Source organism: Pinus tabuliformis, chromosome 2_1 (assembly GCF_031772625.1).
Source record: "Pinus tabuliformis cultivar Carrire ecotype Pingquan chromosome 2_1, CPIR1, whole genome shotgun sequence".
Taxonomy (NCBI): Eukaryota; Viridiplantae; Streptophyta; class Pinopsida; order Pinales; family Pinaceae; genus Pinus; species Pinus tabuliformis.
The window spans coordinates 913463251-913476324 of record NC_142299.1 but is presented as its reverse complement, the minus strand read 5'-3'; the positions used below and the strand labels follow the sequence as shown (position 1 = coordinate 913476324).

The 13074-nt window shown below is 40.6% G+C and overlaps 2 protein-coding genes and 2 pseudogenes across 2 annotated transcripts; all 4 read left to right on the top strand.

Annotated features, from left to right (window-relative positions):
• Positions 1 to 4071: 4071 nt before the first annotated feature.
• On the top strand, positions 4072 to 4845 carry LOC149203616 (uncharacterized). Its single transcript, XM_089401936.1, has one exon. The coding sequence runs from the start codon at positions 4072 to 4074 to the stop codon at positions 4843 to 4845; it is 774 nt and encodes a 257-aa protein (XP_089258062.1).
• Positions 4846 to 5023: 178 nt separating this feature from the next.
• Positions 5024 to 7028, top strand: LOC149203615 (vacuolar protein sorting-associated protein 35A pseudogene; annotated as a pseudogene).
• A 3092-nt stretch (positions 7029 to 10120) lies between these two features.
• Positions 10121 to 10891, top strand: LOC149203614 (uncharacterized). Its single transcript, XM_089401935.1, has one exon. It carries the CDS (start codon positions 10121 to 10123, stop codon positions 10889 to 10891), a length of 771 nt encoding a protein of 256 aa, XP_089258061.1.
• A 949-nt stretch (positions 10892 to 11840) lies between these two features.
• LOC149203613 (vacuolar protein sorting-associated protein 35A pseudogene) lies at positions 11841 to 13074 on the top strand (annotated as a pseudogene).

Below are 13074 nucleotides of genomic sequence, written 5' to 3'. Positions count from 1 at the left end.
GCTGACAAGGGTTAACCCAAAAATAGTCGACTATAGAAGGCGACACTAGTTAGCGCACAAGCGTTGTGCTTACACCAAGGTTTACTTCGAAGAGTACGCATTTTCCTTCAAGGTATCATGGACTAAGAGTAACAAGTTCATCATATAGAGGCAAGATGGTAAATAACCAAGTAGTGATAGTTGTACAAACCCTCTTGTACTTTACCCAGCTCGTTTCATGAGTCACACATGGTTTCATGTGAACTAACCTATGAACAGAAAAAATGAATGAACTAACAACAAAGCCAAGAAAAACTAGAAGCAAAAATGAGAGAAAAGCAAGAAAACAATAAAGCAATTGAAGCATGAATGAAAATAAGAATGCAAGAAAACAACCGAAAGTAAACACTACTCCTACTCCTACACTAATGGTGCATGGATCTGATCATGTGAAGTGATACTTCCAATGCAGCCATCGGTGCATTGGTAGACCCATGTGGGTGAAGGCTTGGTCCGTGAGTAATCCAATTGCACAGATCATCATACAATAAAGATATAACATTGAAGACAACCAGACTTTGTGTTTCAAAGTGCCCACGGGACATAAGTGAGTGCATGTGCATGATGAATATCCTGTGGACTTATCATGGTGCTGTGTGACACTACATGCAACTTTGAAGCAAAAGCACACACTTGACTGAGACATGCAAGAAAATTAAAGAAACAAAGATAAGTTGCGTTATAAATGAGTGCTTGCAATGTAAGACTCCTCCAATGTATGAGCAGTGGGATCATGCAGTTTGAGTGGAGGAAGTGTGATCTGTGTGTGATATGGATATTCAATGCATACAAACGAGTGATGAGGAGCCTTGGGTGATTGAACAGTTTCATTGTTGAAAGTGAGACTGGCCCCAAGAGAGCGAGGGCTTGACTTAACCATCAACTCAGGCTAAAGTGCCTCGACAGTCTTGGGTTTCTCAACTTCATCATCAGGTAGATCATCATAAATCGGTGGCTTCGAAATATCAATTACGATAGATTCATGATCGTGATAAAAATGGAAGCAAATGGATCATGACTGCCACGATCAAATGAATCAAATAGAGGGGTAGATGAAAAGTGAACGAGCTCATCCTCTGTGTTTCTAGGAAAGATAGATGAAGGATCAAGTGGATCTTCAATGAATAACTTATCCTCTCCATTGATGAATGATGGACTAGCATCTGGTGAGTCCTACCAGTGATCAACAATGGGTGCATCCATGGATGAAGACACACATGCAAAATCATGGATGGAAGGTTCACCAAAGAAGCTAGGAAGGAACAGAGGGGGCTCAGATGGAAGGGAGTCATCCTTCGCCGAGTGTTGATGTTCAAGCTCCCACTCATACTCTTCATGAATGACAGTGCATGTTGGTTGTGCAACACTAACTCCTTCAATGGGTTGTTCCTCATTCACAACAAGTGAAGATTCCGGAATGGATGAACACAAGACAACATCATCCGGAGGAACACCTGAGTGCGAATATAGAGTTTAAAGAAAAGAATGCATATGGGAACTCGAAGGACTCACAACCAACTCTACGCGAAAATTGAGTGGAGTGATGTTGGGAGGGTGTGAAGGATGAAAAAATGTGCGAACATGATCCTCATCATCATTGGACAATGGTGGAACTATTGAATGAGAGGGAGGCGGACAGTCCATTGAGATAGTGCTTGCTCCCTCATGGGATTTCACAGTTCCATAACTGAAGAAGGTTGAGCAAGGCTTGACATCAAGCTTTCTCTTAGGACGGGTAGATTTCTTAAGATAGTACTCGAACTGGTCCCAGAGATAAGCGAACTTCATCTAGTTCCTCGGATCTTGAAATAGAATGTCACAGAAGCGTTGGCAAAAATCAATAACGGATTGATGTGGAGCCATCCATTGCTGTAATATTTTTTTGTCAAGATGGTCTGGATCAAAATGATGGAACATGTCTTCAATAAGATCACAGAAGCGCTCACATGAGTGCACGGTGTTAGCCAGTAGGCTGAGCACCCAACAAAATGGAGATTCACAAAATGTGTATAGGAGAAGCAACCTAGCCTATTCGTCAGTAAACTCATCTTCCTCATAAATCATGGAAAAAAAGTTATGTAAGTGCTCAAGCCAGGCCACTTTGCCTTCACCATCATACGTGTGAGTGGACAAGAGATTGAAAATCTTTCAAAAGATGGAGACATCTTCATGATTCGAAAAACACCTCAGGGGAAGAAGAATGAAAGACTCCATGAAAGATATGCAAAGGTTCAAAACTGGATGAGAGAACACTGCTTGTCATCAAGCCCTCCTTCTATCGCCATAAATGTTGACGGTGTTGGACCCACCAACATGTCAAGGGGATCTCCCCGATAAGAAGTCTGAATTAGACCTCAAACTGTTTGGTGTAGGAGTCCTAGTAATGGGTTGTAAGGTAATGCCTTGACCAAGATGTCGCATAGAGGAAAGTAAGATAACTCTATCAGTAGCAAGGGTGTGAGTGATGCACAAAGTCAAGGAATGTGTATGGGAGGTTCCAACACTTTGAAGGGAGAGGAAGGTGAAGGTGAGTTCCATGTTGAAAGGGATTACTCCCAACTTGGCTAGGAACACACCATACAAAGGACATGCAGAGCTTCCGGCAGAGCAGTCCACTCGAATGCAGAAGTCACAACAACAAGGTAAGATAACATGAACACCACTCATGGATCAGTCTGAGACGAGTCTGACGATTGATATAGCTAGGTTCATGAGAAAGGTTTGTCTGATGTTCAATAGCGCAGTCGACACAGATAGTGGCAACATTAACAACATATGCAAAACATTAACAACAAGATTCATATAATTGCATACAAATCAGTTCATATACAAGTAAGTAAGTTAAACAACATATATCAGTAAGGCAACTAGAATAGTCCAACTACAATAAAAACATATGCATGAAAATGTGTTGGCTCTTATTATTAAAGAAGTGTAGGTCACAATCATACAATACACCATGTAAACCTGCTATCCCCAACAATGGAATGTTACAACCACATCTGTCTGCTCCTCCAAAGAGATGTACTAGCTTTGTGCAGTGGAGAAGCCAAGGCACGTTACAATACTCTACAAGCCTTCTTCAAGATAGTCTTAGTAGAAGCTTAGCTGACCAAAAGTCCTTACAAAGAGTTATGAGGGACTATTTATAGCAAAGGGTGGGGTGACCCTTGACATTCCCCTTTGTGACAGTTCAACTACCCTCATGAATCTTCACCTACTTTATGACTATTACATCCAACTATTAACACTCCACTTACACTTGACATGACTCAACATTATAATGCACATGTACTCATGTGAGACAACATGGCTTGAGCCAGCCTTGTAAGACATCATTGACACTCGGTCCACTATGGTGAGACCAACTATTTGACATGCTTGTGATGGTGAAGTTGGTGAGCTGATGCCAAGCTTGGTCGTCTGTGATGGTGTGCATGTACCTCATGGTGACATCTTGCTGAAGCAAACTCTTTCCTCTGTTGCAATCGGTGCATTGGTTTGGTCCCTTCTCTTATCACTGAAAATCTTGTTGCCAAAATTTTTTAGCCTAGCTTAAAGACAGGGTGTTTTCGCAGCGCAAGAATCCTTTAGCAGTTTCGTAGCGCAACCTGTTTTAGTGATTTCGTAGCGTGCTACGAAATGGGGGATTTGTTTGAATCCATAGTAGCTGTCATGCAAAGTAGTTCTGGGGCGGATACATTTTACAGGTGGCATGTTCTCAAGAAGTCATCATCAATGCTTGTCATTAAGTTTGGTCAGTGTGAGTTTCTTAGAAAGGGTGCAATAATTGGTTCATTGATGGATGCATGACCAATGCCTATCATACAGCCATTTGGGCAGCAATCTTTGTTCAATAGATATGTGGACAGCTATTACAATGATGCTAATGGATCTGTTGGTTCTTCATATCATACAAAGACACTTAAACTCATCCCAGCATGCAGAGGCATAATTTTGTACCTATGGAACCATCATGGACAAAGAATATTAACCTCAATGTACTTATTTTCTGTGTCTTGGTTTATAATGATGCGCATACATGAACCAGTTGCTTCTATTTGTTTCAGTCCAGGAAATGATGATATTTTGTATACAGCATATGCAAACACAGTTACTTGCTTGGATGTGCGCATGGCACCTTCTAGTGGACAAGTGCAAAAGTACACATTCAATACAGAGGACATAAATCAGATTACTATGAATTTTAAGCCATCTTTTCTTGCGGCTACAAATGACAGTGGAGAAGTAAAGATTATTGACATTCGTCAACATTGCCTTTACAAAAGACTCAGATCTGTACACACAAATATTTGCAGCTCTGTGCAGTTTCATCCTTGGCGGCCATGGGAAGTTATATCTGGGGGATTAGATTCAAAAATTGTAGCATGGGACTTTTCAAGAGGAAGTCAACAAATGGTTATAGACGCTGCAGTTCCCACCACAGAAAATGCAGAAAATGCCTCGAGTACAAATCAAATTTGTAATCCTCCTTTTGTTCATGCTTTGGCGGTTCCAGAGGAAAATATGGATGGAAAAAAAAACCAGGTTGTTGCTGCAGCAAGAGGTGATGGCACCATTGAAATTATTGATCTCAGATTTGAGTCATACGTGACAGGAGCAAAAAGTCTAGGAGGTCACAACACTGCTGCTTCCTGTATGGCGTTCTCAAGGTTTGGTGAGGCAGGCAAGTTTATTATTTCTGGCAGCAATGATGCATCTGTCAAGCTATGGAATTGGACAAGTCGGGTTGGAAGTAGCAGCAGGAGTGAAGGTCTTTTAAGTTTCAGCATCAACAACTTCTAAAAAAAATTCTAATATTCAACAAATAATCGATCATTTATCTCCGTCAGTGCCTTCTATAACATTGTCTGACACATCAAAAGTTTCAAATGTGAAATCTGCTGTTGGAGTTTCTCAGGTTCCCACCGAAACATTGAATGTAGACTTGTCAGTTATATCTCCAACTAAGAAGCGTGGGAATATGGAAAATAGGTTTAAAACAGAGAAGGAAAAGGTAATATGGGAAGAGATTTCGGCATCTTTGTTCGAGCATGGAATTGATCGTGGTCCAGATCAATGTAAATCTCTATGGGCATCACTGATTACAAAGTATGAGAGTCTTCTCCGAGGAGAGAAAAACATCATCAGATCTTTGTATTGAGGAGCGGATGAAAATAGCCCTTGATGGAATTATAATTGCAAGTGTGGATCCATGCCCATGTAATGTTGAACTTGGTCAAAACATTAAAATTGCTCTCGATTTTTATGTGCAGTAGCATGGAGAATGCGCGTAAACTGTTTGACAATATTAGCATTAGAATTTTCTCTTACGAAATGTAGCGATTAAATGCCATGTGTCAAGTGGTCTTTATAAGGATTTGATTGCCACAAGGCCGCCATTATTAGTGGAACCGGGATAGAGATGTGGCACTTCTGATGGCCACCTGCAGTAGTGAAATCACCAGAATCACAACGCCAGAGGCTCCTTATACTGATGATGTGTTGACCGATCACGTTTTGAAGCTTTAATTGAACTAGCAAATTTCGAACCTCGGCTGTGGGATTCTGGTATAGTGTGTGATCTATGTGGACAAGGTCGATCCTTGATATATGGGGACTGGTATGCTTGGTGCTGTGGTTATCATTTGTTCTACTGCAAATGCGCAGAGGAGCAGGAGAAATGGCTGGCCGAAGGCATCGCGGGACTCCAACAGAACGCCTTTTATATGCATCGAACCCTGGACTCGAATAATCTCTGGGACACTCTGAAGTATTCGGCTCAGATGCTTGCGGAACTCAGAACATCCAGACTTTCGCCTCACAAATATTACGAGCTCTACATGCGAGCATTTGACGAGCTTAGGAAGCTGGAATTCTTTTTCAGGGAGGAGACCAAGCGAGGATGTACAATTATTGACTTGTATGAGCTCGTGCAGCACGCAGGCAACATCTTGCCTAGATTGTATCTCCTTTGTACAGTGGGATCTGTATATATTAAGTCAAAGGAGGCCCCAGCCAAAGATGTTTTGAAAGATCTTGTTGAAATGAGTCGTGGAATCCAGCTTCCTATTCGTGGTCTGTTTTTAAGGAGTTACTTGTCCCAGGTTAGCAGAGGCAAATTACCAGATGTTGGGTCTGAATATGAAGGTGATGGGGGGACTGTAATGGACGCAATGGAGTTTGTACTTCAGAATTTCACAGAGATGAATAAACTGTGGGTCCGAATGCAGCATCAGGGACCTGCGAGGGAGAAAGAGAAACGAGAGAAGGAAAGGAGCGAGCTTCGTGATCTTGTAGGGAAAAACTTACATGTCCTTAGCCAGATAGAGGGGGTGGACCTTGAAATGTACAAAGATATTGTGCTTCCCAGAGTCTTGGAGCAGGTTGTTAACTGCAAAGATGAGCTTGCACAGTACTATCTTATGGACTGTATCATCCAAGTATTTCCAGATGATTACCATTTGCAAACTCTGGAAACACTCCTCGGTGCTTGCCCTCAGCTTCAGCCAACTGTTGATATAAAAACAGTGATGTCTAAATTGATGGAACGTCTCTCAAATTATGCATCTTTAAGTCCAGAGGTTATGCCAGAATTTTTGCAAGTAGAAGTTTTTACCAAGTTGAGCAGTGCCATTGTTAAGGTTATTGAAGCACAACCAGATATGCCACTTTTTGGAGCTATTAGTTTGCATGTATCGTTGCTTACATTCACACTTCGGGTTCATCCTGATCGACTTGATTATGTCGATCAAGTGCCGGGAGCTTGTGTTAAGAAGCTTTCAGGTAAAGGCAAGGTAGAAGAGTTAATTCATAAAGAGAAAGAAAAGCAGGACAAGTTAATTGAGAAACATACTGTAGTAGTTGATAACTACGATAAGAAGCTACCAAGTAAGGAGATTGACAGTCGCATATCTTCTCATGAGCAGAAGCTTATTGTTTTGAAACAAGAGGTAGATGAGTTGTTGCAGGCAGTTGATGAGATATAACTGATGTCCAGTTAGTCTGATAGGTATAAAGTTCACTGAGAGGAAGGTTTTCTTTTTTGTTATAATTGAGAATGAGCAGATGTGCCGTTCTGAAAGATTTTATTATGAGAAGATGACTTTTCTTCCTAGCTTTTAATGTTGCAGAATTTAAATAGTTCGTATGTGAGGAGTTTAGAGGAAGACTGTGTTTTTTAAATCACACAGCAGTTTCGTAGCGCGCTACGAAACTGCTGTAGGTGATGTTTTCAATGCAGAATAAACAGTTTGACCGGGAATGTTAGAAAAGAGACACCTGTACATCAATACAGCCTACAGCTCATCTGGAGACATGGTGTTAGGTAGCAGCGTTCCGTACTTTGAGCTATTAAAGATTTGGGAACATGCTGCTACATTTTCGGAGGATGGTAGGAGACAAGGACCGTGATAATAGGGTGCTCATGTTTACTAATTAATGAGCCATCTACACAGCTAGCACCCGAGGTCAGCTTGTTCAGTGAATGTTCCTCCAACACATCTCAGCCTAACTGAAGGAGGACAGCTGTCAAGGATCCAAGAAGAATCATGTTACGAGGAGAATGGAATTAGTGTTTTAGTTTGATTAGGATTTTGTGTAATTACAGCTCAGTATTTTTGTAATTAATGAATTAGTTAAATAGCATATAGGAGTAGTTAATAGAGCCTTTGAGCTTGCTCTAAGGGAGGGAAGAATGTATTCCTATAAAGGGATCAGACTAGAATGTAATAGAGGTTGGAGATTTATGAAAAAACAGAGTTTTTATCAGCTCATGTAAAAGACTTTGATAGTAATATAAAGATTACTTTTTCTTCCCAAGATTCATCATGTGTTCAATGCTCAGAATATGTGTGGTTTTGTCATTATCCTTTATGTATTTTACAACTCACTAAATGTGCAATCACTCTGAATTCACCTAGTGCTCAGACTTCCTGTGTATATTTATGAGTTGTGTTTCTTTTGAGAAATGTTTTGAGTGTTAAACATTATATGCCTTGGCTTCCATGATTGAGTGATTAATAGTTTACTGCAGAAGTGCTTGACTCCATGAGCCCAATGGAAGAAGTGTTGTTTTTTTTTTTCCAACCAGCTTTATTTTCATGAACTGTGTGAAGAGTTAGCCATCTGTTTTTGTAATTGATTCTTATCAAAAGTCTGTGAGAGAGCCCTCTCTGACTAAGGAGGCTAATCCTTAGTCTAAAGTCTGGTTGAAATAGTTACATGAGATCTTGCTAGGTAGCAGCCCTTAGTACTGATTTTGTGATAACATTTTGGTGCGTCTGCCGGGAGCCTGATGATTATTCATTCCCGAAGTTTTAAGATTGAATTTCTGAAGGTAGCAGGAGTTCAAAGTGGTTTTTGAGGCTGCAAACCTACCTTGGCGACTCCATTGTTGAAGAATTCAAAGTTCATACATTCATGGTGATTCCACTGGAGTTATGAAGGACCCAGAAGCTGCCATTCTTAGTTCAAGGTATGCATGCATAGATTTCTTAGGAATTCATGGTTTCCCAAATCATTTTCCCAAGGATGCATATTTTCTAAGGAATGGTCCCAAATTTAATGGAGAAGATTTGAGTTTAACTTTGAAGCATGTAACTGATTTTTGTCATTTTACTGAGATTCTTAGAGTTAAAAATGAGGATGTTTGCATTATGTTATTCTACGATTCACTTCAAGGGAAATGTAAACAATGGATTGAAAATTTTCCTACCAAATCCATTAAGTCATTTCAAGACCTTTGGCTCATGTTTTTGGAGGAATGGATAGATAGGTCAGAGGTGGTGGTAAACTCTCCTTCAGTTGAGGGTTTCAAACAATGGAATGATGATCATAGTAAAGAAGAAACAAATGAATCTTTTTCTTTGTCCTTATCCTCATATCTAAAATCCTTTGACTGCAAGGCAGAGGATAGGATGAGATTTTTGGATGAATTTGCTGAGAACCTTGAAAAAGAAATTGAAGGTTTAGAAGGACAAATTCAGGCATACAGTTTTCATGATCATGATCATTATTCTCAGAAGTTTTCTATGGCAGAACGCAAGGAGACAATGCTGGTTCCTTTCTCTTTCACGATTGAGGAACTGAACACTGTGGTTGAAGATTAGTTTGCACAGCTGGAAAGTTACAAGGAAAAACAAGCTGATCATGTATTCTGGGATCCTGTAGCTGATTACATGGAAGAGTTTTACTCTCCAGGGCTTCAGTTTACTTATAAAGATCAGAGACAATTTCAGTGGCAGCGGTCATCACACCATCATATTCGCTCTGAATTCCGATGCAGTCAAAGAAATCAAATATCAGATAAAACAGAGGATTGGCTACATTGGAAATTTCATATTGATTGAGCAGAAAGAAATTGAAATTGTTAGGGTAGGTAGGTATAGGTAAATGCAAATAAGCTCAAGGTCAACTGAGCATTTTTCATTAGAAGTAGCTTTCCTTCTCCTACAGTCATGCTGGTCAAGCAAATTTCTGTTTGTCAAATAAATTCTATAAGGCACTGGAGCTGCATGTTCTTAGTGTACCACAAGGGCGCACTATCCCAAGTGGAGCCACTGTTATCACTGAAAATCCTGTTGCCAAAAATTTTTAGCCTAGCTTAAAGACAGGGTGTTTTCGCAGCGCATGAATCCTTTAGCAGTTTCGTAGCGCAACCTGTTTTAGTGATTTCGTAGCGTGCTACGAAATGGGGAATTTATTTGAATCCATAGTAGCTGTCATGCAAAGTAGTTCTGGGGCGGATACATTTTACAGGTGGCATGTTCTCAAGAAGTCATCATCAATGCTTGTCATTAAGTTTGGTCAGTGTGAGTTTCTTAGAAAGGGTGCAATAATTGGTTCATTGATGGATGCATGACCAATGCCTATCATACAGCCATTTGGGCAGCAATATTTGTTCAATAGATATGTGGACAGCTATTACAATGATGCTAATGGATCTGTTGGTTCTTCATATCATACAAAGACACTTAAACTCATCCCAGCATGCAGAGGCATAATTTTGTACCTATGGCACCATCATGGACAAAGAATATTAACCTCAATGTACTTATTTTCTGTGTCTTGGTTTATAATGATGCGCATATATGAACCAGTTGCTTCTGTTTGTTTCAGTCCAGGAAATGATGATATTTTGTATACAACATATGCAAACACAGTTACTTGCTTGGATGTGCGCATGGCACCTTCCAGTGGACAAGTGCAAAAGTACACATTCAATACAGAGGACATAAATCAGATTACTATGAATTTTAAGTCATCTTTTCTTGCGGCTGCAGATGACAGTGGAGAAGTAAAGATTATTGACATTCGTCAACATTGCCTTTACAAAACACTCAGATCCGTACACACAAATATTTGCAGCTCTGTGCAGTTTCATCCTTGGCGGCCATGGGAAGTTATATCTGGGGGATTAGATTCAAAAATTGTAGCATGGGACTTTTCAAGAGGAAGTCAACAAATGGTTATAGACGTTGCAGTTCCCACCACAGAAAATGCAGAAAATGCCTCGAGTACAAATCAAATTTGTAATCCTCCTTTTGTTCATGCTTTGGCGGTTCCAGAGGAAAATATGGATAAAAAAAACCAGGTTGTTGCTGCAGCAAGAGGTGATGGCATCATTGAAATTATTGATCTCAGATTTGAGTCATACGTGACAGGAGCAAAAAGTCTAGGAGGTCACAGTACTGCTGCTTCCTGTATGGCGTTCTCAAGGTTTGGTGAGGCAGGCAAGTTTATTATTTCTGGCAGCAATGATGCATCTGTCAAGCTATGGAATTGGACAAGCCGGGTTGGAAGTAGCAGCAGGAGTGAAGGTCTTTTAAGTTTCAGCATCAACAACTTCTAAACAAAATTCTAATATTCAACAAATAATCGATCATTTATCTCCGTCAGTGCCTTCTATAACATTGTCTGACACATCAAAAGTTTCAAATGCGAAATCTGTTGTTGGAGTTTCTCAGGTTCCCACTGAAACATTGAATGTAGACTTGTCAGTTATATCTCCAACTAAGAAGCGTGGGAATATGGAAAATAGGTTTAAAACAGAGAAGGAAAAGGTAATCTGGGAAGAGATTTCGGCATCTTTGTTCGAGCATGGAATTGATCGTGGTCCAGACCAATGTAAATCTCTATGGGCATCACTGATTACAAAGTATGAGAGTCTTCTCCGAGGAGAGAAAAACATCATCAGATCTTTGTATTGAGGAGCGGATGAAAATAGCCCTTGATGGCATTATAATTGCAAGTGTGGATCCATGCCCACGTAATGTTGAACTTGGTCAAAACATTAAAATTGCTCTCGATTTTTATGTGCAGTAGCATGGAGAATGCGCGTAAACTGTTTGACAATATTAGCATTAGAATTTTCTCTTACGAAATGTAGCGATTAAATGCCATGTGTCAAGTGGTCTTTATAAGGATTTGATTGCCACAAGGCCGCCATTATTAGTGACACTGGGATAGAGATGTGGCACTTCTGATGGCCACCTGCAGTAGTGAAATCACCAGAATCACAACGCCAGAGGCTCCTTATAATGATGATGTGTTGACCGATCACGTTTTGAAGCTTTAATTGAACTAGCAAATTTCGAACCTCGGCTGTGGGATTCTGGTATAGTGTGTGATCTATGTGGACAAGGTCGATCCTTGATATATGAGGACTGGTATGCTTGGTGCTGTGGTTATCATTTGTTCTACTGCAAATGCACAGAGGAGCAGGAGAAATGGCTAGCCGAAGGCATCGCGGGACTCCAACAAAACGCCTTTTATATGCATCGAACCCTGGACTCGAATAATCTCTAGGACGCTCTGAAGTATTCGGCTCAGATGCTTGCGGAACTCAGAACATCCAGACTTTCGCCTCACAAATATTACGAGCTCTACATGCGAGCATTTGACGAGCTCAGGAAGCTGGAATTCTTTTTCAGGGAGGAGACCAAGCGAGGATGTACAATTATTGACTTGTATGAGCTCGTGCAGCACGCAGGCAACATCTTGCCTAGATTGTATCTCCTTTGTACAGTGGGATCTGTATATATTAAGTCAAAGGAGGCCCCAGCCAAAGATGTTTTGAAAGATCTTGTTGAAATGAGTCGTGGAATCCAGCATCCTATTCGTGGTCTGTTTTTAAGGAGTTACTTGTCCCAGGTTAGCAGAGACAAATTACCAGATGTTGGGTCTGAATATGAAGGTGATGGGGGGACTGTAATGGACGCAGTGGAGTTTGTACTTCAGAATTTCACAGAGATGAATAAACTGTGGGTCCGAATGCAGCATCAGGGACCTGCGAGGGAGAAAGAGAAACGGGAGAAGGAAAGGAGCGAGCTTCGTGATCTTGTAGGGAAAAACTTACATGTCCTTAGCCAGATAGAGGGGGTGGACCTTGAAATGTACAAAGATATTGTGCTTCCCAGAGTCTTGGAGCAGGTTGTTAACTGCAAAGATGAGCTTGCACAATACTATCTTATGGACTGTATCATCCAAGTATTTCCAGATAATTACCATTTGCAAACTCTGGAAACACTCCTCGGTGTTTGCCCTCAGCTTCAGCCAACTGTTGATATAAAAACAGTGATGTCTCAATTGATGGAACGTCTCTCAAATTATGCATCTTTAAGACCAGAGGTTATGCCAGAATTTTTGCAAGTAGAAGCTTTTACCAAGTTGAGCAGTGCCATTGTTAAGGTTATTGAAGCACAACCAGATATGCCACTTGTTGGAGCTATTAGTTTGCATGTATCGTTGCTTACATTCACACTTCGGGTTCATCCTGATCGACTTGATTATGTCGATCAAGTGCTGGGAGCTTGTGTTAAGAAGCTTTCAGGTAAAGGCAAGGTAGAAGAGTTAATTCATAAAGAGAAAGAAAAGCAGGACAAGTTAATTCAGGAACATACTGTAGTAGTTGATAACTACGATAAGAAGCTACCAAGTAAGGAGATTGACAGTCGCATATCTTCTCATGAGCAGAAGCTTATTGTTTTGAAACAAGAGGTAGATGAGTTGTTGCAGGCAGTTGATGAGATATAA